General features: G+C 54.2%; 2 protein-coding genes across 2 annotated transcripts; one reads left to right on the forward strand and one right to left on the reverse strand.

Annotated features, from left to right (window-relative positions):
* Positions 1-349: 349 nt before the first annotated feature.
* Positions 350-14,435, forward strand: AGBL5 (AGBL carboxypeptidase 5). Its single transcript, XM_040992952.1, has 15 exons — positions 350-476; positions 1,350-1,613; positions 1,804-1,975; positions 2,276-2,439; positions 2,935-3,112; positions 3,344-3,522; positions 3,903-4,359; positions 4,768-4,937; positions 5,182-5,317; positions 5,898-6,100; positions 6,553-6,767; positions 12,299-12,454; positions 13,474-13,583; positions 13,879-13,925; positions 14,307-14,435. The coding sequence occupies exons 2-15, from the start codon at positions 1,396-1,398 to the stop codon at positions 14,353-14,355; spliced, it is 2,454 nt and encodes an 817-aa protein (XP_040848886.1). The 5' UTR covers positions 350-476; positions 1,350-1,395; the 3' UTR covers positions 14,356-14,435.
* A 715-nt stretch (positions 14,436-15,150) lies between these two features.
* Positions 15,151-16,011, reverse strand: OST4 (oligosaccharyltransferase complex subunit 4, non-catalytic). The gene is made up of 3 exons (XM_040992953.1): positions 15,868-16,011; positions 15,638-15,774; positions 15,151-15,397 (listed from the first exon to the last, which is right to left on the reverse strand). The coding sequence occupies exon 2, from the start codon at positions 15,771-15,773 to the stop codon at positions 15,660-15,662; it is 114 nt and encodes a 37-aa protein (XP_040848887.1). The 5' UTR covers position 15,774; positions 15,868-16,011; the 3' UTR covers positions 15,151-15,397; positions 15,638-15,659.
* Positions 16,012-22,163: the final 6,152 nt, after the last annotated feature.

The raw sequence follows: 22,163 nt of genomic DNA on the forward strand, positions 1-22,163 counted from the left end.
GTTGGTGAACCTGAATCTGCAAGAACAGCCGAAACCCGCCAGAAGGGGTTGGGCATTTTATTATCCAGCGGTGTGAGAAGCAGAGGGACCGCTGAACTCCGTCCTTTTGTTTCGCAGGTGGGTCTCAGTGTCTCGCTCGGCTGTTCCTCTGTTCCGGCTCCCTGAGGCCGGATCGTTAACTGACTTTCAGGACGGCGCAGCCGGAGCCGACCACCAGACTGCCCCCAACGGTTCTGGCCCAGGTGTCCACGCGAGGCGCCCCGCGGGCTGGCCAATGGCAGTCAGCCTTACTGGGCGGGTAGTCAGCTGCGGCGGCAGCCAATCGGCGAGAGATTTCTTGTTTCCTGGCAGAGCGGGGTCCCGGCACCGCGGCGCTCCGGTTTTGTTTGGGTCCTGGGTGGAGGGCCCGGGTGCCGGGACCCGAGGTGCGGCCTCGCTAGCGGGAGAGGGAGCGGGAGTCAGCGGCCCGGAGAGAGGTGAGGGGCTCTGCGTGGGCTGCGGACCCCGCCCCTCCTCGCTGCCCCCTCAAGCCGAGCCCCCGGGACAACGTCAGGCCCGTCCCCCCAGCCCGGCCCTCCCAGCCCCCGGCTTCCCTCTGCCCCGCGCCCCGCCTGCGCCCTCGCCTCGGGGCTGGGAGGACGAATCAGCCTCGGCTCCTCCCGCACCCCCAGACCCACCAGGCGCCGAGCCTGCCCGGGAGATGTGAGGGTCTCTCCGGTGAAGGTTGAGAACCAGGCAGGACTCCAAGCAGCCCAGTTTACCCCACCCCCACCTCCTGAGGACCCTGGCTACTCGCTCTAATTGTAGCTTGTGCAGGGGTGGGAGGGGACGGGCCCAACTCCCAAGCGCTGCCCAGAGTTGAGAGCAGGTGGCACCTGCCGCGTTGGCTCTGGCCTGGCTGGGGCTGCGCTTTTCTGGTTTTGTTCCGTGACAGGAACAAAGGCAAGCGGGGGCAACGCTTGCAGGGCCTGTGGGGAGCGACAGCAGTTTGGTCAGTTCTTGTGAGGACAGAGGGGTGAGCAGAGAGGGTGCCACCAGGTGAAGTTGGAAACCCCGCGGGAGTGGCCGGGCTCTAAAGCTGTCTCTGAATGGCCTGGCTGGCAGATCTGGCCTTCGGACTTGCAGGACCGTTGTAGAGTCGTGTCTCCCAACTTGTCTGAGCCAGTGGGTGTTTGATTTGGGACAGCAGAACTGGAGTACTTACTCTGAGCTCCCTGGGGTCATTTGCTGGAGGGCCACTTCTGTCTTCTAGGAGAGTTGGGGGCAGTCTCGGAGAACAGCTTCCAGCTCCCTGGAGACACCCCCCAAAAACGAGTTTTTATTCTCTCCTCCCCCTGTTTCTTCCCTAGCTCTCAGGGCCAGAGTGGGGCAGGAGGATGCGTCCCCGGCCCCACCATGGAGCTGCGCTGTGGGGGCCTGCTCTTCAGCTCCCGCTTTGACTCAGGGAACCTAGCCCATGTGGAGAAGGTGGACCCTGTGGCTAGTGATGGGGAAGGGCTAGCAGGTGGGGTGGCAGCTGCCTCCATCGGCGGCGTGGCTGCTCTTCCCGACTACGAGTTCAATGTGTGGACCCGGCCAGACTGTGCTGAGACGGAATTCGAGAACGGGAACAGGTATGTGGGAGTGGGGGAGAAAGGGAACGAGGGCATCTGTACCCCAGGGTCTGACACCCCTTTAACTACCCTTCCTGTTGCAACATCTCCTGAAAAGAGCCCTTCCCCGGTGTGGCTTGCTCCCATGCTCATGGTAGCCTGGCTGCAGTCCCCACATGTAGTCACCAGGATTCCCCACCTGGCTCCTCAGGTCATGGTTCTACTTCAGTGTCCGGGGAGGAGCCCCTGGGAAGCTCATCAAGATCAATATCATGAACATGAACAAGCAGAGCAAGCTCTACTCCCAGGGCATGGCCCCGTTCGTGCGCACACTGCCCACCCGGCCACGCTGGGAGCGCATCCGGGACCGGCCTACCTTTGAGGTAAGTTCTCCAGGAGGAAGAGAGGGCATCTGGGTGCTGCCAGGTAGAGAGGACCTTGACCTGGCCATAGGGCACAGCAGGCCAGACACCAGGTTCTGGGGTCAGCTCCCCTCCCCAACCCTCGCTGCATTAGCTGGCGTTCCAGGGAGAGAGGCCTCACGGGAGCTGGCTGGGGCAGGGAGGGGAGTCGGTGCTGCCGACGGAAGGAGGGCGTGAGGCCAGGTCCCAGTGGCTGCAGTGGGAGCTGGGTTCTGACGCTGTCAGCATGTTGCGCCTTGCTCTTCCTCCTCTGCTCCTCAGATGACAGAGACGCAGTTTGTGTTGTCCTTTGTGCACCGTTTCGTGGAGGGCCGCGGGGCCACCACCTTCTTCGCCTTCTGCTACCCCTTCTCCTACAGTGACTGCCAGGACTTGCTGAACCAGCTAGACCAACGCTTTCCGGAGAACCACCTCACCCGTAGCAGGTGCCAGTTCCTGCTGGATCAGACAGCGCCCCTGCTGCTTCTGGAACTTGCCCCTAGAGTTCTGAATCCAGACTTAGTCAGTTTCCCTCTAAAATGTGGAATTTTGAAAAAGAGGTTTTTGTGTGAGCTTGGTCTCAGCATGCTGCCACCTACACTCTTTAAGCTGCCAGTTCAGGCCTCTTGCTATCCCTGATCCCACTTAGCCAGCACTTAGCCAGCGTTGCTGCTGTCCAGCCCACCTTTTTCATCCAGGCCCACAGAGGACAACCCTGTGTACAACAAAGCAGTGTATCCCAGAGAGCCACACATTGGGGGAAGCAGTTAGGTCACCCATGCCGGGCTCTGCACTCTGGCCCCAGGGAACGCAGTGAGGGACTAAGTCCCCACAGGTGAAGGACCAAGGACCAGATTGTATACATCCTGGGTGAATGACAAGGCCGGTCTCTTGCCAGGCCTCCAGGGACTTTTCCCAGCTGAATCTTCTTATCCCTGCAGTCCCTTGGATACCATCTATTACCACCGGGAGCTCCTTTGCTATTCCCTGGATGGACTTCGTGTGGATCTACTCACAATCACGTCCTGCCATGGGCTTCGAGAAGATCGAGAGCCGCGTCTGGAGCAGCTGTTTCCTGACACCAGCACCCCCCGGCCATTCCGTTTCACGGGCAAAAAGGTGAGTGGGAGGAGCGTTCCGGGCACCCTTTGGCCTTTGACTCCTGGTGCTGATGGGTGCTTAAAGCTGTTACCTCTAGGCGTCCCAGACCCAGCCTCGGCCTGCAACCTAGGGTAAGGGTGAGTGCTTCCGGCTAGACATCCACAGCCCCCTGCCTCAGCCACTTCCTGTCCTCCTTCCTGACACAGTGATGCTGTCAATGAACTGACTGTGCTCTCCTTTCCACCTCAGATCTTCTTCTTAAGCAGTAGGGTCCATCCTGGGGAGACTCCATCTAGCTTTGTCTTCAATGGCTTTTTGGACTTCATCCTTCGACCTGATGATCCTCGAGCCCAAACCCTGCGTCGCCTCTTTGTTTTTAAGCTGATTCCTATGTTGAACCCTGATGGTGTGGTCAGAGGCCACTACCGGTAAGTGGCTTCCCACACCTGGTGGGATTATTCCCGTTTCCCTTTGTGCCCTGTACCTCCACGAAGAACTGTCAGCCCCCAGCATTCCTGTCCCTCTTGCACCCAAGAAGGGCAAGTCCACATGATCTGCTAGTGCCCCAAGAAGGGCCAAGGTTGCATCTAATGGCACTTCTGGGAGGAAAAGAAGCATGTGGGTTGCTCTGGGTAGAGCGAGCCATCCCGAGGGAACCATGGCAGGTGTGACAGTGAGCTGGGAGAGGGCCTGTGGCCTTAATGCTTTATCTCCCCGAGGCAACAAGCTGGCCTTCCAGGGTCACCTGCTCAGTTGTCTATGTGCTGTCCTGGGCCTAAGACCCACTTCAGTCCTCGCTTTTCCATAGCACGGATTCACGTGGAGTGAACCTGAACCGCCAGTACCTGAAGCCTGATGCCATCCTGCATCCAGCCATCTACGGGGCTAAAGCCGTGCTGCTCTACCACCACGTGCACTCCCGTCTGAACGCCCAGAGTCCAGCTGAGCCCCAGCCCAGCCCCCAGCCCCCGCCTGAGGCTCCTCTTTCCGACTTCGAGAAAGCCCATAGTTTGCAGACGGAAGCTCACCTGGGGCCACCATCAGATGGGGAGAACCCCGAAACATGGACACAGGTGGAGGCAACAGAACAGAAGCCTGACAGTGGGTGGGCTGTGCCCCAGCAGTCTGCTGAGCTCAAGGAGCCAGCCCCAAACACTATCCCCCCAAAAGAGAGTGGTGTTGCTTACTATGTGGATCTTCATGGACACGCTTCCAAAAGGGGCTGCTTCATGTACGGAAACAGCTTTAGTGATGAGAACACCCAGGTAAGCGTCCCAGTGGTGTTGTGTGAGTTTGGGAGGCAGGCATATGCTGAAGCGCAGGCAGACCACCTGTGAATGAGCATTAAAGGGTCCACACAAGATGGCCTTTGGGGGCTTGTGTTGCAGCCGTGAAATGCTGCCCCATGAGTGCGGGTCAAGCTGCGAGTATCATGTCTTGATTAGTGTTTGAGAACTTGGGAGGGGCAAAATGTTGCATTGGGGGTTAGGAGCTAAGAGCTAAAAGGAGATAGAATTGTTGCTTCCTAACACCTGGAATTTATATCAAATGACAAGAATTCAAGAAATGCTGGTTACTGCTGGAGCTTGTGCTTTGTCTTGAGTCACCTCTTCTTGCATCTTGCTTTTTTTGCTGTCTCCCCTTCTGAGTTGCCTTTTTTCTCCCCCAAACAGGTGGAAAACATGCTATATCCAAAGCTCATCTCCTTGAACTCAGCCCATTTCGACTTCCAGGGCTGCAATTTCTCAGAGAAGAACATGTATGCCCGAGACCGTCGGGATGGCCAGTCTAAAGAGGGAAGCGGCCGCGTGGCAATCTACAAAGCCTCAGGGATAATCCACAGGTTGGGTGGATACTGGGGGACAGGGACCACACCAGGCTTTCTCAGAAGGGAGCCTCACAGTTGGCATTATTATCTGTAGTCTGGTACTTGACCTTTTTTGGGGACTTTCTGGGTATCTGTTACAGGACCACACTTGGTGTTTATTTTCTCATAAGCAATTCCTTTTAGACCATGTAAACTGTTCCCCATGGGTGTGTCCTGTAGTTTGTTCAGGCAGACACTGACAGAAGTCTCTGTGTCTTAGCTACACACTTGAATGCAACTACAACACTGGACGTTCAGTCAACAGCATCCCTGCTGCCTGCCATGACAACGGGCGCGCCAGCCCTCCTCCCCCACCAGCCTTCCCCTCCAGATACACCGTGGAACTATTTGAGCAGGTAGGACTCTGGGGGTAAGACGGGAGAAGGGCTCTCACATTCTGGAAAGGCCTCGCTCCTGCTGCCTGGCTCTTCCGGCCATCTGAAGAGCCACTCACTGTGGCCATTCTCAGCTCTGTGCTGCTCCCCTCAGTTGATGGGGAGTGAGACTGGCCCCACACTGCAAGATATCCCTGTGCGATGGAGTCAGGGTCTGTGCCTCTGGGCCAGTCTTCCTCACTCATTTGGGTTTGTTCATACTTTGGCTCACAAGAACCCCCATGGAACAATCCTCAAGGCTCCAGTTTTGTAGAAGACAGGAGAACAAGAACCACAGGCTTCTCCAGCTGGAAAAACCCTTTCCTGGTGCCAGTCAGAAAGCATACATGTCCCTGTTCCTAATGGACGACGCCCAGACTGGGCAGTTTAGTCTGGCTCCCAGACACAAGTTAGGGTAGCACTGAGCACACTGTAGGCCTGGCCTCTTCCTCCCTTCTACAGTACCACATCCTGCCCCAGCCTCCCCCTACTTCCTCCACCCTTAACACAGCAGCCCAGCCTGGAGGGCCAGGACACTGAGCCAAACTGGACTCTCCCACAGGTGGGACGAGCTATGGCTATTGCAGCTCTGGACATGGCAGAGTGTAACCCATGGCCCCGGATCGTGTTGTCAGAACACAGCAGCCTCACCAACCTCCGGGCCTGGATGCTGAAACACGTGCGTAACAGCCGTGGCTTGAGCAACACTGTGAATATGGGTGCCAGCAAGAAGAGGGTCTCTCGAACTCCACCCAAAAGTAACAAGTAAGACCAGCAGGGTGGAAGGCAGGAGGAGGAGGGAAATGGGCAGGGCTCAGGAGTTCTAAGCCTTTTATTGCTTCCCTCCTGAAAGTAGCACGTGGTGAGCATTTTCAGTTCATGTGTTGAGAATGGGATCCTGTTCCTTACACGCAAAGTGATATGTATTGACGTTGCTGAGAATCAGACTGGGGGATGGGTATAGCTCTCTTCCCAGTGGTTGTGAATGACTAACTGGAGTCTGAGGGCTGGCACCAGGGCCTTTCTTTCAGGGATAAAGCTGCTCTGGGACATCCTGAGACCCCATCCATGGACCTGAACCTCTTCCATCCCCCTTGGGATAGTCCTCTGTTACCTTCTTGAACCCCAAAGAGGAAGCTTCCCTGAACATGAGCCCTGTGAGAATCTTGCCATCAATCTCCCGGACCCAGGACTAATTCATATCTGCTTCTTCACAGTGGATTGCCCGTTTCCTGCTCTGAAAACACCTTGAGCCGGATGCGAAGTTTTAGCACCAGCACAAGTGCTGGTGGTAGCAGCACCAGCCAACAAAACTCTCCACAGATGAAGAACTCCCCCAGCTTTCCTTTTCATGGCACTCGGCCTGCCGGGCTGCCAGTCCTGGGCTCTAGCACCCAAAAGGTCAATCACCGGGTGCTGGGCCCCGTCAGAGGTAAGCCAGTCTGGGAGCCCCTGCAGCAGGTGTTTGGTTGTTTGGGACATTGCTGGGGGAAGTGAGAGCTTGAAGATACACCCTTGGCCTGGCTCCGGGGGTGATTCAATAAAACTAGTTTGTAGCAGAATCTCTCCTGCGACCTTGGTGTTCCCTGCTGCATGGCAAGCTGTGCTGTGTATGACCACAGGCGTGAGTGCTGGGAGCCAGGCAAGCTTCAGAGGAAATGTCAGCCAACGCAGCGCTGCACAGACATGAGTGTCCCAATTCATGTGCAGTGTCAGTCTGCTTGGGGACAGTCGGAGAACATCCTCAGATCCCATACCGCAGCCCTGTAGCATAATAGGATGTACATCCTGTGCATGTCCTGTGTGAGTGGACACTTCCTGGCTTAAGAGCCCATGCAGAAAGTGGTGTCAGAGGGATCTCAGTTGTGCCCAAGGCAAACAGCACCGCAGACAGCTTACATTCTGGGCTTGCACAGGCCATGGACACACTTGCAGCCCTGTCCATGAGGACCCCGATCCTGCCTCAAAAACCTGTATATACCAGGAATAGATGAACCTTTGGGCAAAAAGAAGAGAAAGGAGTTGGAAGTAAGTGAGGCTGTGGTGCTCCTTCTGGAAGTCCACAAGCCACCAGCCTGTCGTGTGCATGGCACCTCGGCGATGATGGCTGGTGAGCTGGAGCCAGAATTCTGGTCTTGCGGTCACATTCCTGCAAGTAGCACTTCCCTGTCACTCAGCAGGGCGCCTGTCACACAGGTCAGACTTGCTGCACTGGGGTCATAGGCTGAGGAGAGCTGAGTGTTCTCTGCTAGCTTTCACCACCAAGCGCATCAATCTGAGCATCCTGTTGGCGTTCCAAGCCTCACTGAAACTGTCTTCTCAGGAAAGCACCCGTGTGTGCTGTGTGTGAAAGCATACTAAAACCATGCTAATGCACATTAGTGTTCCCACTGATTTCAGACAGACTAAGGTTGTTCAAGAGTGGCTTGTCCAAGATGGCAGTGTTAAGTGAGAGTTACTCAGAATGTGTATCTGTATTCTAGCAGACCTAGTTTCTCATCTTAAATCTGGACAGAGCTTTTCTGTCTTATCTTTTTGGTCAGCCTCTCTGCTCTTACCTCATAGTTCCCGGGAATTCTTTCATCAGCGTCATACCTTCTTGTCTGGGTACTAACGGAAATAGGAAAGAGCCTTTTCTAGGCTGTCTCTGGAGGGTGTGGGCAGTTGTGAATCAGTATTTAGTGTCATCCTCTCTGAAAACCCCCAGTGCAGAATGCTGGATCATGTCCTTGAAGAAACACGTATTGTTTCTCTGTTATTTCCCCTGACAACTAATAGAAAATACATGAAAATACATGTAGTCAGTGATGGCTGACTCAGAATGCATTAGGGGACATAGTACAAGAAATACATTACAAAACACATACACAATATGAATAGCTAGGGGAGATGTGCAGGATCACTGTGGCAAATAGCCACAAGAGGAATGAACCAGAAATGTTTGAGTGAGGAGTAGTTTTAAAGAATGTATAGTTTCACCAAAACATTCCAGAAATGACAGCCAGGAAAGGAATAGAGCCACTGCACCAAGAGGACCAAAACATATCTAACCAGCTGGTATACCAAGGGTCAAATTCTTCAGGGAAACCAGCAAGAGCAATGTGAGAAGTAGAAGGAAGGAGCAGGCGTTTCCTGAGAATTTTGGTAACTGTATGTTCGCTAAAAATATGAATCCAGGGGCTGTCTGTGAACCAAACATAACAGCACTGGGCAAGGGAGATGAGGGCTTGGCAGGAACTGACTCCTGAGCTCATGACAGCTTCCACCAGGGTCTGCTAAGGAGAGGTCAATCCAAGTACTAGAAACAGAAGTGGCAGGATGCAGTGATGGTGGAAGAGGGACCAAGAGGGCTTCCAGGCTGCAGGCTGAAGGAGAAATTATGGTGACAGGAAGATGCTGCTACAAGGAAAATGGAGTTACCTGCTTAGGCCCTCACAGAAGTCATGGCTGTCTACATGGAAGTTCCCTACAGGCAGAACAGAAATACAGAAGAACATCTGGATGCCAGTGTTCCCCTGGACACTTGCTTGTGCTAGGATTTGTGCTGTTTCATGGCTTAAAGTCGCTGGTAGGAGTCCAGAAGAGACTGGCCCTGCTTTGGGGACAGAGACCCCAGTGTGGACTGTGCCTTTTGGACTTCTTCAGCCAGCCTTGCCTGGTATAATCTGTCCTTTGCTGTTGCTTTGTGGCATCCTCTGGTCCTTGCATCCAGTTCTCCGACCTCACACATCTAGGTACACTCCATTTTCCAAGCTAGGAGGAACTCAGAAATCTTACCTGTGAAACTGATCTATACTTTCCAGATCCCTAAATTGAGGTTGTGGTTGATGAGGCTTTTCTTCCTGTGAATTTGTTTAGAAGAAATTTCCCACTAATGGATGAAAAATTATGTCACTATACATTTAATTATCCTTCATTGCCTAGAATAAGGCATTGGGCTCAGCCAAGGAGTTTCAGAAAAGATGTAGGCAGCTCACCAGAACTACATAGTTCAGGGAACTACTCTGACAGGTCCTGCCTGCAGGGAGCCTGGGAGGTGACATATTTGATGCCTGGTACCTCCTGATCTGAGTGCCAGCATCTTTTCTACCTAGTTCTTCCCAGCTGCAAAAACATGCTCAAACTAACATCTTTCCAAACCTATAGTCAAGTTCCTACCCACCTGGCTCAAGGTGCAGATAGTATAATCAGCAGCTGCTCTTGTTGTAAGAGCAAGATGTCACTGGGGAATAATGCAGCAATGGAGCCAGGAGCCTACAGGATACTGTGCAAAGGCAAACAGCCACAAGGGCCTGCTTGGGATGGATAAACTACCTTCTCTATCTTCCAGCTATATGGTAAAGCAGGGCAGGGCCCAGGGTTACACACACTCTTGGTTCAGGCAAGTGCCTTGCCTGCTCTCTTGGTCTTGGATTCCAGCTAAAGTTCCACCCAATAACTGGAACCTATCCCCTTTTGCCTGTCTAGCAGAATCCTGGCATGAAAAACAAGATGGTTACAGATAAAAGAACTTTTAGCTATCACTTTTCTCATCCCTGCCGCCACCCCAGCTGTCATGTATCCAGAGATTACGAGAACTCTGCTAGTCACTGCATTGCCATGGACCAGGTGTTGGACAACTTTTGGTAGAGCAGTTGATGGCATGTGGGAAAAGTGGTTGCCCCTAGAGGGAGTCAGTGGGACTTAAGGGCAAGGGCCTCCATCACTGCCACTTGAACTTTTCCCACTGCAAGCAAGTGCAGGAAGTGTCCCCTAACATGCTTACTTCCCTCAGCATCTAGCACTGTGGCACTAAATAATCAAGTAGTTGTTGAGTAGGTAAAGGGCAAGAAGTAGGAGCCAAATCAAGCCAAGAGCACTTATCGTCTGTGATCCCCACGGGAATTCAGTGAGCTCAGGCGTGCTGCTTGAAGGGACACTTCCAAAGTTTTAGGGCATGATGCAGGACGTAGCTACACTTCTCCCTCAAACTGAAGCCTCATCCGTCTCATGCAAGGGGAGGTCTGGGCCTTTTCCTAGGACTGTCCTGCCACCCTCCAAATGCAGCTTTTTGCTGCAGCCTCTGAATGCAGAGCTGCTCACACATATGCCCCTGGTCCTCTGCTTTCCCCTGCTCTTACAGCTCACTACTAAGAGACCTGCAGCTTCTCCTGTCACTCTTGTCTTCTGGGGATTGAGTGGGCATGGATAATTCCAGAGTCCAGAGTAACAGAACAAGAGATGCTGGGCTTTGTGTACACAACTCCTAGGCAGGCTGACTTCAGTTTCCTATAGATAATGACTGTGATGCCATCTCTGCCCTACTCAACAGATCAGAGCACACCCCAATCAGACTGTCTCCTATCCTGGAATTCTCATTAGAGCAGGATTCCTGAGATGTCTCTTGACTTCTTTCCCACAATCCCCCACTGCTACATTTTGTTTTTTTTTATATCATTTGCCTGTTTTGCTCTATACCCTCTTGAGTGTCACTAAGTTTCTCACTAGAACACAACATATGTCTCAAAGGCTTTAACATCCCTCTTCCTTGGGATGTGTATATAGTGTGCACATTATTTCTCAGATCATCTACAAACTCGGGATCTCCTCTATCCAGTTCAGTATTCTATCTGCTGCAGTTACCTGGACATGATGCTGACATGTGGCCCAGGGTGTATCTGAGTCAGTGGTGACAGCAAATGTTTCAGGTTACTTGATTATGATGGAGTCTCTCCACTTGTCCTGCTGGCATCCTGCACTAACTCATCAGCCCCTTGCACTCTGCTTGTTTCTCTTGACTCCTGTCCTGGACTCTTAATTGGTGTGCAGTGTCTCAGTGCAACCCCTTACAGGTACAGTGGTTTCTGCTTAAGACCTCTCCCTTCTTAGCTTGGCACCTTTCCAAAGTATTCTTGATGCTGCCTGTGATAATCCAGTGTGTCTGGAAAAGATATTACCATTGCCAACTTTCTAGAGCTCTTGTGACTTAACACGTTGCTTTTGTAGGGGCCAGCTGGCATGTTGGTACCACCAATGAAATTGTTTCTGTGAAAATTAACAGCTTAATAGCCTTGGTACTGCCATCTCTCTGTGATGGAGGACCTGCCAGCCTCCTTGCCCCATCCATTCACCATCTGCCATTCCCACTGGAACCCCATGTTTTAAAACTTGCAGTAGTATGGCTCCCCTGGGGTGGGCCAGAGAGGGCTGCCCCAAAGGATATAACCATATGCCCTTAACTTAGGTGAACAAGACAAACTAATGAGAGAATAATGTAACTCTACTTCCAGTAGTCAAGACCTCACAGAGGTGACATGGGATGGAACATGAAGGATACTCAAGGCTTTGGTAGAACAGAATACAAGAATCACAAAGCTGGTAGCTCTGAGGCTGTGCAGATTGGTGCCACAGTAGGCACACCAGACTGCTCAGCAGGCCTGTGTTCCAGAGTAATTCTGGATTTGGCAAAAGGGTGGGTGGTAAAAGCAGAGATTCAAGCTAGGGAGACCACTAGGGAATTTGCACACCACCAAATCTGGATGAGTTACAAACCTTTAACCTGGACACTGTCAGTGACAAAAGATTTAAGGACTAAGGCAAATGCAGAGGTAGAATAGCCAACTGATTAAACATGATGTAAGGCAACTGGACCAGACAGATGAAACCAGGGTCCTAGAAGGTAGGTTACTCTGTAGGTAAGGAAATCAAAGGAAAGCAGGAAAAGACCATTTTGGCCTGACCAGTTTCCCTGGTAGAAACGGGCCATGGACAGTTAGAGCTGAATTTCAGCAGCAAAGGGCAAGAGAGAAATCCGGGGGTTCTAAGTGGCATGAGAGGACCAAGGACAGAAAGATGGGGAACACTGACAGTTAAGGGGCTGGAAAAGGAGCAGTAAGACCCAAGATACTAATGAAAGCAGGTGTCTGACCAGGGGAGCCGGTGGATTAGTGCTACACTTACTTGCCTTTTTTCTCTTCCACTCAGAGCCCAGAAACCAAGACAGAAGGCGGCGGCAGCAGCCACCGAGCCATCGCCCCACTGCAAGTAGCCTGGCCCCATCCCCAACTCCTGTTAGTTCTGGCCCAGGCTCTTCACGCAACCTGGGCTCCTGCCTCCTTTCCAGTTCACTCAGCATATCAGGTCTGTACCCACTCCCCTGAAATGTGGGTTAGCCAACCTACTCCCTTCTCTGCTAGCCAGGGTTTAGGTCAGATTCCTGACCTGGCTCCAGCAAATGCTGTCAGCATTGCTACCACATCCCCTAGAGCTTCTTCCTGACCTGTTAAAATACCCCTTTAGACCATGGACACTGGCTCTCTTCCTGGCTTCCTAACCCCCTCCCCAACACCAGTGCCTTTGGATAGAAAAGCTGGCATTTAGACTTTGTAAAATAAAAAAAAATAACATTGACTTTTTACCATATGCTAGACACCGCTGCTTGATGCACCCTGTCGTCTTTAATCCTCATTCTGACAGTTGAGAAACTTGAGGGCTTTTTCCACCTGCCAAGTGTTATTTTCTCAAGTTCCCCAACTCCAGGAGCTGGGCAACCTGAGAACTGGAGAATGAGAAAGCGACAGGCCCTTGACCTGTCATCACTGCTAACTGTTAACACTCACACAGAGCCCAGGCGGTCTGCCTCTCCTTTTGAGTTGTATGAAGAACTGGACAGGAATGACTTCTATGATTCTAATCCAGTCTTATATCTCATTCACAGTTACTTCTAACCTGCTAACTCTCCTGCACCAGGCCTGGGAGGAGCTGACTCTGTCCTTAAGTGTTTAACCATGTGACTGAAGCAGGCTCGAGGGTCTTTTACACTAGTTAGGCTGGAATGGGTTCTACCTCTTGTCCAAGTTGCTCTTCTATCCCCGGGGACTTGACTGGAGTCTCAGCCAAGGGCAATTTTATCTCCCAGGGGACACTGGCAATGTCTGGGTATACTTCTGGTTAGTAAATGGTGAGAGCTCAGGGGAGTAAGCATCAGAATGGTTAGTCTAGGGATCTGAACATCTTACAGTGCACATAACACTCCCCTCGGCTGAGTTGCACAACCCCAACTCTTGTCAGTGCCAAAGGGGGAACAGTCCTGATCCAAAGGAAGTTCTCTGCTCTTTACCATGGCCCCTACTCTGATCATCAATTCCTGTCTTCTCTAGGAAACGGTTCATTCTTATCCTCGGGGGACAAGCCAGAGGCTGTCATGGTGATTGGTAAAGGTCTGCTAGGGGCTGGAGCTCGGATCCCTTGCATCAGGACACGACTGCAGGTAATTTCGAGCCTTCCACAGCTGCAGCCTCACAGCTCCACCGGCCCCCAGCGAGGCGCTGGCCCTCTGGGGAGTGGGAGGGATGTTGCTCTGCACTGCTTCACAGCCTCTACCCCTTTCCCTACCAGAGCTGCTCTGTGCCCATGTGCCTGTCTGCCTGACATCCCACCCATCCCCACCAGCCAGCTGTCTTGCTTGCTTCCAACCATGTCCCTGCCAGACACACACCTGGACCTCAGGCCGCTAGCTGTCTTTCCCTGTCCCTGCCCTTAGCTTCTCCTCTCTTTCTGCCCAGACCTGTCCGAGGAGAGTTTCCGCCAGGAGGGGGCCCGGATTCCCCAGGTAACACATCTGGTTGCTGCTCCTAGGAACAGTTCAGAGCCCATGCTAGGTCAGCTCCAGTTAGTATAGGCAGCAGCTGACTGGATGGCACCACTTGAGGCTAGATGGCTCCTGCCCCTTTCCACATAGTACTGCTTTATTCATTCAGTCCTTGGAAGTTAAATAAAGGCCAGCTCCTTTGGCCACACCTAATTATGAAAGACACTGAATGCAGTCAAGGCTGTACCCAGAAGTTGTCTGGCTGTTATCCTGCCTTCCCCTCTCAACCAGTCAACACAGAGGTCCTAGTTAACGCCTACCCTACAGAAACTTTAGAAGCAGCCTCAGCGCAGACAAGCATGGGGCAGAGTCCAGCCTCTCAGCCTTCCCCTGTCTACACAGGCTAGGCCCAGGCTGGGCCGGGGCTCCCCGCCGCCTCGCAGAGGGATGAGAGGCTCCTCAGGCCCCCCATCTCCTGCACCCCGGACCAGGGAGAGCAGTGAGCCGGAACCCCGCTCTGCTACACCAGGGTGAGCACCAGGCCCAGCCCTCATTTCCTCCACCCCACATTCCCATTTCTGGGGGATAACGATCTTCTTTCTCTGCTCCCTTTCATCCCTGAAGACTGAATGCACTTTCAGGAAGAACCTAGTCCCTGAGTTTCTTCCCACCACGGCCTCAACCTTAACTCTTAAGGGACGAAACGACTTCTAGTTAGGACGTCCGGCCTAGGGGCTGGCTGGGCCTAGCAGCAGCCCACTGTGCAACCATCTCTCTGCACATCCTTACCCCACGTCAGCCCAGCCTCTTTCAGTCCCCAGGCCCTCAACCATGCTAATGGACCAGAAGAGGGGCAATTTCCACACACCTGATCGCGCTCTCTTCTCTGTTGCAGGCTGCCTCAAGCCAGGCCGCCCCGGCCCCGCTCTGCCCCTGCCTTTGCTATTTCTTGTAGCCTCTCTGACTCCCCATCCAGGACTTGCCACAGCGGGGGTCCCCTGGGCCAACCTGAGGTTTGTTTTGCTCCTAAATCCCCTCCCCTCACTGTTTCTCCCCGGGTCTGATAATGCCTTTACTTCCATAGGCAGGGCACAGCCCCGATAAGGGAACACAGTGGGAAATATGCTAGTCCCTTCCTCAGCTGCTGGTTCCATTCCTTGGGATACCCAAGGCACTGCAGACAGGACAGCTAGGGACCTGTCACCCTCTCCCTCCCTCCATGGCACAAATTTTGGGACCACAAAAATACAGAACTATATTTTTATATTGGAGGGACACTGGGGAAGAAGCAGGGAAAAAAAAAAGGCAGCCCCTAACACTGGGCCCTATTCAAGTGGCAGCTTCCTGTTCCATAGGGTTAAGGAAGACTTTGAGGAAATAAAAGTTGTTTGGAAAAATCCAGGTGTAGTTGCTTTGCATGTCGTGATGGGCGGAAGGGATGAAGTGTGAAGGCCCCTCACCCTCCATCTGGCCTCAGACTATGTCCTGGAGCCCTAGAAAAGAGGGGGAGAGACTTGAGGTAAGGACGATGCCACCGCTCCTCTCTGCGGAGTCCTTCAGGCCAGCCCGTGGCCTCAGAGCAAGCCGGGAGAGGACGGGTCACCTCCCGGAACCCCCTTCCCCCAAGGCCCGAGGCTGGGAGCGCGGGGGGCAGGGCTGGCACCCCGCTCCGCGGAAAGGGGCCCGGCGCCTTCCACCGCAGGCCCCGCTCTCCCGGGCTGGACCTGCATTACCTGCGGGCGGAGAAAGCCACTCTCACTCCTGCTTCTTGGGATTGTTGACGGCCACGTAATGGTAAAGCACGACCAGCAGGAAGAGCGACACGCCCAGCATGTTGGCGAAGATGGCGAGCTGCACGTCCGTGATCATCCTGCGGGGGAGACAGGCTGAGCCTCGGACCGTCGCTGCCCCGCCGCCGCAGGGTCGGCCCGCCTGCCCGCCTGCCCGCCTGCCCGCATCTCACCTGACCCGCTCGGCTCCAACACAACGCCGCCTCCGTTCCGCACGCAGGTACGAGTCCTGGACCGGAACTTCGTCGTGCCAGCCGCGTCCTAAACCAGCCACTTCCGGCTGTGCGTCGCTATGGGCCGGCCTCTCTAGCCCCGCCGTCTCGCCGGCCCCAGTGCAGGGGGCGGGGCGTGCCGCAAGGGGCGGGGCGTGCCGCAGAGGGCGGGGTTGCACACCTCCCACCGGCAATCGCACAGCTGGCTGCAGCTGTCTCGGCCACGCTAAGCGAACCCGCTACGGTGGCGGTGGCGACTGGCCTGGAGTGGGCTTGGACGAGGGTGCGGCTTCTTTGGACCCACCCCCTCCCTTCCTGCCGAGGCCCCGGTGATGCTATCCACCCTTCGCTTCCCGCCCCGGCTCAGCCGGCCCGGCCAGGTGCTTCCTTTGGGTCCTGCCCTGGTTGTCCTCACGGGGATGGGAGTGGGAGGGGCTCAGAATGGGGACAGGGTGTCCTTCCGACAAGTGCCGCATTCATACTTTTGGACCCACAGCCAATCAAGTGGAAGGACCCTGCCCCGGCTACCTCCCTTCCACCGCACCCCTGGAGGTGGGCCTCGGAAATTGGGCGGACCCTCCGGGAATCTAAACCTTCACCATAGGACTTTCACCATAGGACCTGGGCCAAATGGGAAATCATACCCTCCCCCCATGTAAAGGAGGGGCAAAGGGAAGATGAGCCGGGCTGAACCCGAACCGTAGGGTCACAGGCTCGGGGCCGGAAGTAGAGAGGTGACTGCGGGAGTGGTTGGGGGGTCTCTACCAGCGCGCTCCGCAGCCCTCTGCCCAGCGAGGACCTTCCCCCGCCTCGCTGCTGGCTCTCCCTAGCTTCACCATAAAAGGGAACGGCACGGAGCCAGGCTGGGGCGGGGTGGGAGGAGGGGCTGGGCTGCTGCTGCTGCGGGGCTGTCAGGGGTAATGCAAGCCAGTTGCTCCGCGATGGAGGGGCACTAGGACTCAGGGCAAGACAAGGTTTCTCTGAGCCAAAGAAAACTACAGGAGCTGCTGTAGGGCTAGAGCGGCAGGGACCTGGGACCCCGTTGCAGTCTGGGTTGTACCTGCCCAAGCAGGCTTTCCTGCCATGGGATCCTCTGCAGTCTGTCCACCTCGCCTATCTTCCTTGCTTCCGTCCATTAGGTCCTAAACTCGATCTATGCCTTTGGTGGTCTGTGGTTCTCTGGCCAACACCCACCTCACCTCCCAACCCCTACCCACTATTTCCGAGAAACTTAGCATTTGGAATCCCTTGGAACCGGAGACACGCACCACCTTCTGTGGCCCTCAGGGGACTGCTTTGGAGAGACGGGGGCTGGGGGCTGGGAGGGTTACAGTGCATGCCTCGCGCTCCCTGGTTGATGTAGAGCACACCCAGGTCCCACCAGACCCCCACTTTCCTGATGACTCAGAACCAGACCTCCTTTCTTAAAATAAACCCTGCCTCTTGGCTGGTCCTGGAAGGTGTTAGACTGCAGACGATGTGAGATAAACCCTGCGAAGTGCTTCAGATTTCCATGTGGCCCACAGCCTGCTGACCCAGGTGGTCCCCTAGACCATCCAAGGGGCTCTCAAGATTGTCTTCGAACCAACAAAACTGAGGCACAGAAGGTGATCTGATCGGGGTCCTGCAGCTGGTGGAGGACAGTGTCCTCCATGTGTCCTGCCTCCACCCCATATTTTCTGTGAAACTGCAGACTCAATAGGTTGACCCAGGGTCAAAGACAAGAGGAAAAGGATTTGCTTTAGAAACACCCAGAAGGGCCTGGCACAGTAGCCTAGTGGTTAAAGTCCTCATGTTGCATACGCTAGCATCCCATATGGACGCCGGTTTGTGTTCCAGATGTCCCCTTCCTATCCAGCTCCCTGCTTGTGGCCTGGGAAAGCATTTGAGGATGGGCTACAGCCTTGGGACCTGCACCCACGTGGGAGACCTGGAAGAAGCTCCTGGCCTCAATCAGCTCGGCTCTGGGTGCTGCAGCCACTTGGGGAATGAACTAACTGATGGAAGATCTTTGTCTCTCCTCTCTGTAAATCTGTCTTTCCAATATATAAATCTTTTTTTTTTAAAGCAGCACCCAGAAATGTCTTCCTAATCACCGCCCCCCCCCCCACTGAATTTCCTGTGCCTAGGACAGCGACTCTTTATCAGTCGTACATGGGTCATTTGGCCTAGTGCCTGGAAGACCTGATATTAAAAAAAAAAAAAAAATGGTTTCTGGGGCTCAGCTAGACTCAGCTAAGCCCTGACAACACTTGAAAGGAGCTTCGTTGGGAAAGTATGTGGGAAGGGAGACAGAGCACCTCCCCCAAGGAGGCTGTGGGCGGATGGGACGTGGCTGCCAGTGGGACACGTGTAGAACATGTCATCTCTGTGATGAGAAAGATATTTTCCAGAAGAGCATCTGAGGCGAGGATAAGGCAGAAGGAAGCAGCAAGGACCAGGAAAAGGGGAACTGGCCCTCAGGTCCAGAGGAGTCCCGATGCCTTTCACTGGGAGGAAGGACTGGTGAGAGAAGCTGGTTTACAGAGGCGGGAATGTTTGCTCAGGATCCCACACGAGCGTAACTCCCCACTGGGTTGGCATAACCCAAGGCTCTGGTTGCAATTTCTCCTGTTTTCCTCCCAATGTGCAGCCCTCTGACAGAGGCCGTGAGACCTAAAGGGCTCCATGGCTCGTGTCCCCAAGGGCTCACTGCTTAGTGACGAGTCAAGGAACAGCTTAGTTGCTGAGTATGGCCAAGATTTCCCTTGGCACTAGATCCTTGGAAATCCCCCATTTTAGAGAGGTTGCAAACTAGATCTTGTCCTAGTGCTTCCAAAGAACTTAGCCTTTTTTGGTGTCAACAACACTTACTGATTTCTTTGGAAATTTGTGGTTGGGGCCGGGCGCAGTGGCCTAGCAGCTAAAGTTCTCTCTTTGAATGCACCAGGATTCCATATGGGCGCCGGTTCTAATCCCAGCAGCTCCACTTCCCATTCAGCTCCCTGCTTGTGGCCTGGGAAAAGCAGTTGAGGACGGCCCAAAGCCCTGTGATCTTGCACCTGTGTGGGAGACCTGGAGGAGGTTCCTGGCTCCTGACTTTGGATCAGCGCAGCACCGGCCGTTATGACCACTTTGGGAGTGAATCATTGGATGGGGAATCTTCCTCTCTGTCTCTCCTCTTCTCTGTATATCTGGCTTTCCAATAAAAATAAATAAATCTTAAAAAAAAAAAAAAGAAAGAAATTTGTGGTTGCCTGACAGTACCAGCAGCAGCAGCATACACACCACTGCCACCGTCATCACCACCACCACCCACTGCACTTTCTGACCCTTGGTCTCCAGTACACCTGCCTGCCCTGTCCCAGGCAATGATGGAGACCCTCCTTGCCAGCAAACCCAAAGCCACAGGCTCATTGTAGACTTACAAACCTTCATGGCAGTTCCTAAGTCTTTGTGCCTTAGAATTCTAAGACTAAATGAGATGAAATCTACTGCAGTTGCATTTTTTTAAAAAAGATTGATTTTTTTTATTGCAAAGTTAAATATACAGAGAGGAAGAGAAACAGAGAGGAAGATCTTATGTCCAATGATTCACTCCCCAAGTTTCTACAGTGGCTGGTGCTATGCTGATCCAAAGCCAGGAGCCAGGAACTTCCTCCAGGTCTCCCATGTAAGTGCAGGGTCACAAAGCTTTGGGCCGTCCTCAGCTGCTTTCCCAGGCCACAAAGCAGGGAGCTGGATGGGAAGTGGAGCTGCCGGGATTAGAACCGGTAGCCCATATAGGATCCTGGTGCATTCAAAGAGAGGACTTTAGCCGCTAGGCCACTGCGCCAGGCCCTGCAGTTGTCATTTAAAGCCAGCATTTTTAACCTAACACACTTAAATTATATAAGAATTTTTTCATCTCCAGGGGAGGGGGTGCAGGGGCAGGCAGGAAGTGGAGATGCTGAAATGGGGCAGTGACAAGATTACTAGAATGACCTTTCAGGGGGCCAGAGGGAGAGGGGTAAGAGCCACAGTGGCATCCTTGACCAGTTTGGTGGGAAGGCATGCTGGCTGCCCAGCAGGGCCTGAGCCAGTAGTTACAGCTGACGAGAAGATGGGGTGTCGTTGACAGCTCATTTGCAATCAGGATCTCCTGTGTGCTGCCGCACAGAGCTCTGGGGGGAACCGCAAAGCTCCATTTCTGTTGGCTCCAGCATTTACTTTATCACTCTACTCCCTCTAACCATTCTTTTCCCCCTCAGCCATCCAGGCCATGCCCTGGGCTTTCCTGGGCTGTAGGACATGTCACAGGAAGCCTTGGTGGCATTCATTCTCATGGTTTCCAGTCATCACCCTGTACATGGTTCCCAGAGTCATGAAGCACATTTCCCCCATCTCCTGCACAGTCATGTCCAGGGGATGTATTCCTTTGAGCTTTGATTCAGGATGGGTCCTTTTCTTCCAAATCTTCTCTTTCCCCTACTGTTCTCCATCCTAGCTCAGACCACAGAAATTTCTCTAGCAATTCCTTTCATTTGGTCTCCAGGTACCTAGGCCATTGCAACTGCCCCTTCCTTGTCCTGCCAGAGCCCAGGTCTGCATTACTTAGTGATTTAGTGTTTGGATGGGACCCTCAAACTCCCAGTGGCAGGCTGGGATTTGAGTCAAGTTCTGAGAGCAGCCAGAGGAGGAGCTGGGACGAGAGTCCCTGTGCTTGAACAACCTGTCTCTCCCTGTGACACCTTCCTCCTGTGTGACATCTTCCTGTACTTGAAAACTTGTCATTCATCCCCCAAGCAGCCTTCCTCACCCCACCATGTGCCCCCCCCTCTCTGTCCCATTTCTTCCAACATATCTGAACACATGTTCATTGAACAGGTGCAGGGCACTGCTCTGAAACGGGTTTGCGTGAATGAACTTACTCAGTCCTCACGAAGCTATGTTTCAGGGCTGCAATCTATTCTACACAGGTGGACTAAGGTTTGCTTCCAGGCCAAGAGGTGACCTCCTTTGGTGCCATACAGGTAGGTCCCCATGTTGACACATACGCGCACGCACCTACACACATGCAGGTATGGGCAGAGCGTTATGAGCTGCCCTTAACCAAGGCAAGCACTTGAGTCTTTAGGAAAGTGTGCTTTGATTTCCATTGCTCAACAGAAGACCGCTCCCATCTTCTGGTTCCTGTCTTCCTCTTGCTGTCTTCTCTTTCCTGCTTGCCTCATGGGAGTCCTTTTCCTCTTTCTCCCCTGCCCTCTTGCTTGCGTCCCAGTCACAAACAAGGTACCTGGAGTCTAATCTCACTGTGCCTGTGGCCTTGCTGCGTGACCATGGACAAGTGCCTTTCCCTCTCTGAGCCTTGGTGCGCATGTCTCTAACAGGAAGCAGCTGGCCTGGATGGTGAGTGATGTGGGCTGAGCCCTGCCAGTTCTTCTCTTTCACAGCCCCCCTCCCCCGCTTCGGGTTCCCTCTCACCAGTCCTCCCTCCCAGGGGAGGCATCGGCCCAGGAGAGCTGCGGTCCTGGCTCTTGGTCCTCCTCTAAGTTACCGGCCGTGGGACTCCTCCCCAGCTTTGGCCCTAGCTCCATGTGGCCTGTCTGAGAGGCTGGCCTCAAGCCCGGCGGCAACTCCACATTTCTGTTTTTCCTTTAACCTCTCTCTCTCTCTCCCCCTCTTCCTCTCTCTCCCTCTCTTTCCCGGAGTTAACAAGAAGCAGATGTGGCGCCTGATGGTTGGAGAGGTGGGGGTTGGCGGGGGGGTGGGGGGCGTTGGAGGCTGGACCGGGAGCCAGACAGGGGGAGGGAGGGGAGGGACCAGGGAGGGAGGAGGCAGTCGCCCCACAGCCACTCTTGCTGCCTTTGAGCGGCCACAGGGGCAAAGCCCTGTCACCCCCAGGATCTGGCCATCAGGGAGAAGGATAGGGTCGAGAGAGCAGGAGAAGGTCCAGTGGCACCCAGAGGTGTGGAGACCCAGAAACAGCATCTGAGAGGGCCAGGGGCCAGGCACCGGGGGCTAGGGCACCGAGAACAGACGCCCCTCAGAAGTGGAGAAGGGGAGAGCGGAAGGAGCTGAGGGAGGGACAGACGGGAGCCTGAGGAGAGGAGAGGGGTCAGGCCAGGCAGCCAGGGAGGCGGCTGGCGGGGCGGCGGCCGCGGGGGGCAGGCTGCAGGAAGCCGGGACCGCACTGAGACCGCCGTCCCGCCGAGCGCGCGGCGGCATCCCCGGCCGGGACAGAGGCGTCAGCAGCCAGGCCGGGATGTGCCTCTGAGGCCCCGCCGAGCGCCCCCACC

This window comes from Ochotona curzoniae, unplaced genomic scaffold, assembly GCF_017591425.1.
Source record: "Ochotona curzoniae isolate NIBS_2020 unplaced genomic scaffold, NIBS_Ocur_1.0 contig_883, whole genome shotgun sequence".
Lineage (NCBI taxonomy): Eukaryota > Metazoa > Chordata > Mammalia > Lagomorpha > Ochotonidae > Ochotona > Ochotona curzoniae.